The sequence below is a fragment of the Penaeus vannamei genome, chromosome 2, assembly GCF_042767895.1.
Source record: "Penaeus vannamei isolate JL-2024 chromosome 2, ASM4276789v1, whole genome shotgun sequence".
Lineage (NCBI taxonomy): Eukaryota > Metazoa > Arthropoda > Malacostraca > Decapoda > Penaeidae > Penaeus > Penaeus vannamei.
Window position 1 is genome coordinate 39,425,471 of NC_091550.1, and position 1,697 is coordinate 39,427,167.

A 1,697-nucleotide genomic window follows, 5' to 3' on the forward strand; every position below is an offset into this window, starting at 1 on the left:
TGAATTATATAGTTCAGTCCACAGAGTGAGTAAACATGTTATATACATTAGTATTTTTATACCTATCTATTTTTATTTATTTTTTTTTTTTTTCAAAATCAGTCTGCACAGAGATATTTTACTTGTTGCTTGGATATGTAAGCAGAAATGTTATTTTTTTACTGTAGATATTCTATATCTAGGTTAATTATAATAAAAGCATTAAAAAATACTTTATTTCAGACCTGTGATTATAAAACTATAAAACTGTTAAAATATATCACCAAAATAGTGAAAAAATCTACATATACAGAACATCAACGTTTTTCGTATTTCCTTATGACTACAAGATAGTTACTGCCTTAGAAACAAAATTAACAACAATCTTTGGGCACAAATGATATATATTGCACAAGTAACTTGAGATTTATGCATAAAAATAAGCAAATAAAGGAATATACCATTATAAAATCATAGTAAAGCTGTCCCTAACCCTTACAACTGTTTTGAATGAATTTTAGAATAGAATTTAAAAAAAAAAAGAATGCTTCCTGCCTAACTCTAGATTTTAAAAAAAGGGAAAAAATGTCTCACTAAGAAATAAAACAAAATCTTATATAACAGCATCGGAAAGATGAAACTTAACATTATTATTGCTGTCGGAACAAAAGAAAGTATATATGTCCTTGACCTAAAAATATATATATATATAAACTATGGAGAAACCAAACATAGCTGTCAGAATATTGAAAAGAAAATGTACTTTAAAATAAAACAAAATATGGAATATCTCAACAAATATTACTCTTACTTAAAAAAGGGGTTTTAAAGTACAAAAACAACAACAAAAATAAGAAGTATTTCTTAAAACCTCAATGCAAACATAAATTGTGAATGACTAAAAGAAGAAAAAAAATTGTGTTAATCTACAAAGCAAAAATATTGAGATGCTTGAACTTCTAAAATAAAAACATTCTCTCTAACCTAACTATAACATAAACCTGACATTTATAAACATGCAAATGCCTTGATCACAAATTACCTTCATTTGTGTACTGTACCTGAGTAGATTAAGACTAGAATTGTAAGGGATTGTAACTAAAATTCTACATAAAAAAGGAAATTCCTTTAAGCTCTATCTTTTGCTACATCAGCTATGGTTTGTAATGCTGATGCGATGTCTTTTACTGAGCTAACAAGCTGTTTTAAGTGATTTTCTATATTTGTTCGCACCTGAAGCATGTCAGGCAAAAAAACATTTTCTTCTGATCTACTTGCACGACCTTGCACTACCTCGTGTCTGCTACGTCCTTCTGAATGAAGTTGAGATATACTAGGCCTGCTACGTTCTTCAGACCTTGACCTGCTCCTTTCTACAGACCTTGACCTGCTACGTTTTTGAGAGATCTCTCTCTCTTGGACCATTACACTGTGTTGGCTAAATCCATCCTGAGAGTTAATCTCTTCTGTGAAGAAAGGGAGTAATTCTGCTGAGTAATTGCAGTCCATTGTTACAATGGGTACTGTAACTTCTTCCTCTTCCAAAGTCTCCTCATCCATTCTTACAATGACTGCTGAGTCCATTCTGGGTTGGGATGCTATCCCAGATGGCCCAGGTGTTGGTTCTTATACATCTAAAAAATAATTATCTCTATTTAATTTTTATATGTACTTCTTGAGTCAAATGTAACAATACATTAACATAATCCTAAACCAAC

General features: G+C 30.3%; 1 protein-coding gene across 1 annotated transcript in view; it reads right to left on the bottom strand.

Moving 5' to 3' along the window:
- Positions 1-945: 945 nt before the first annotated feature.
- Positions 946-1,697, bottom strand: part of LOC138865692 (myb/SANT-like DNA-binding domain-containing protein 4) — a 2,916-nt gene continuing 2,164 nt past the window's right edge. Inside the window, exon 3 of the mRNA XM_070136855.1 lies at positions 946-1,604. Within this exon, the coding sequence (XP_069992956.1) occupies positions 1,108-1,604 (497 nt within the window). The 3' untranslated portion in view covers positions 946-1,107. The remainder of the gene's footprint in view (positions 1,605-1,697) is intronic.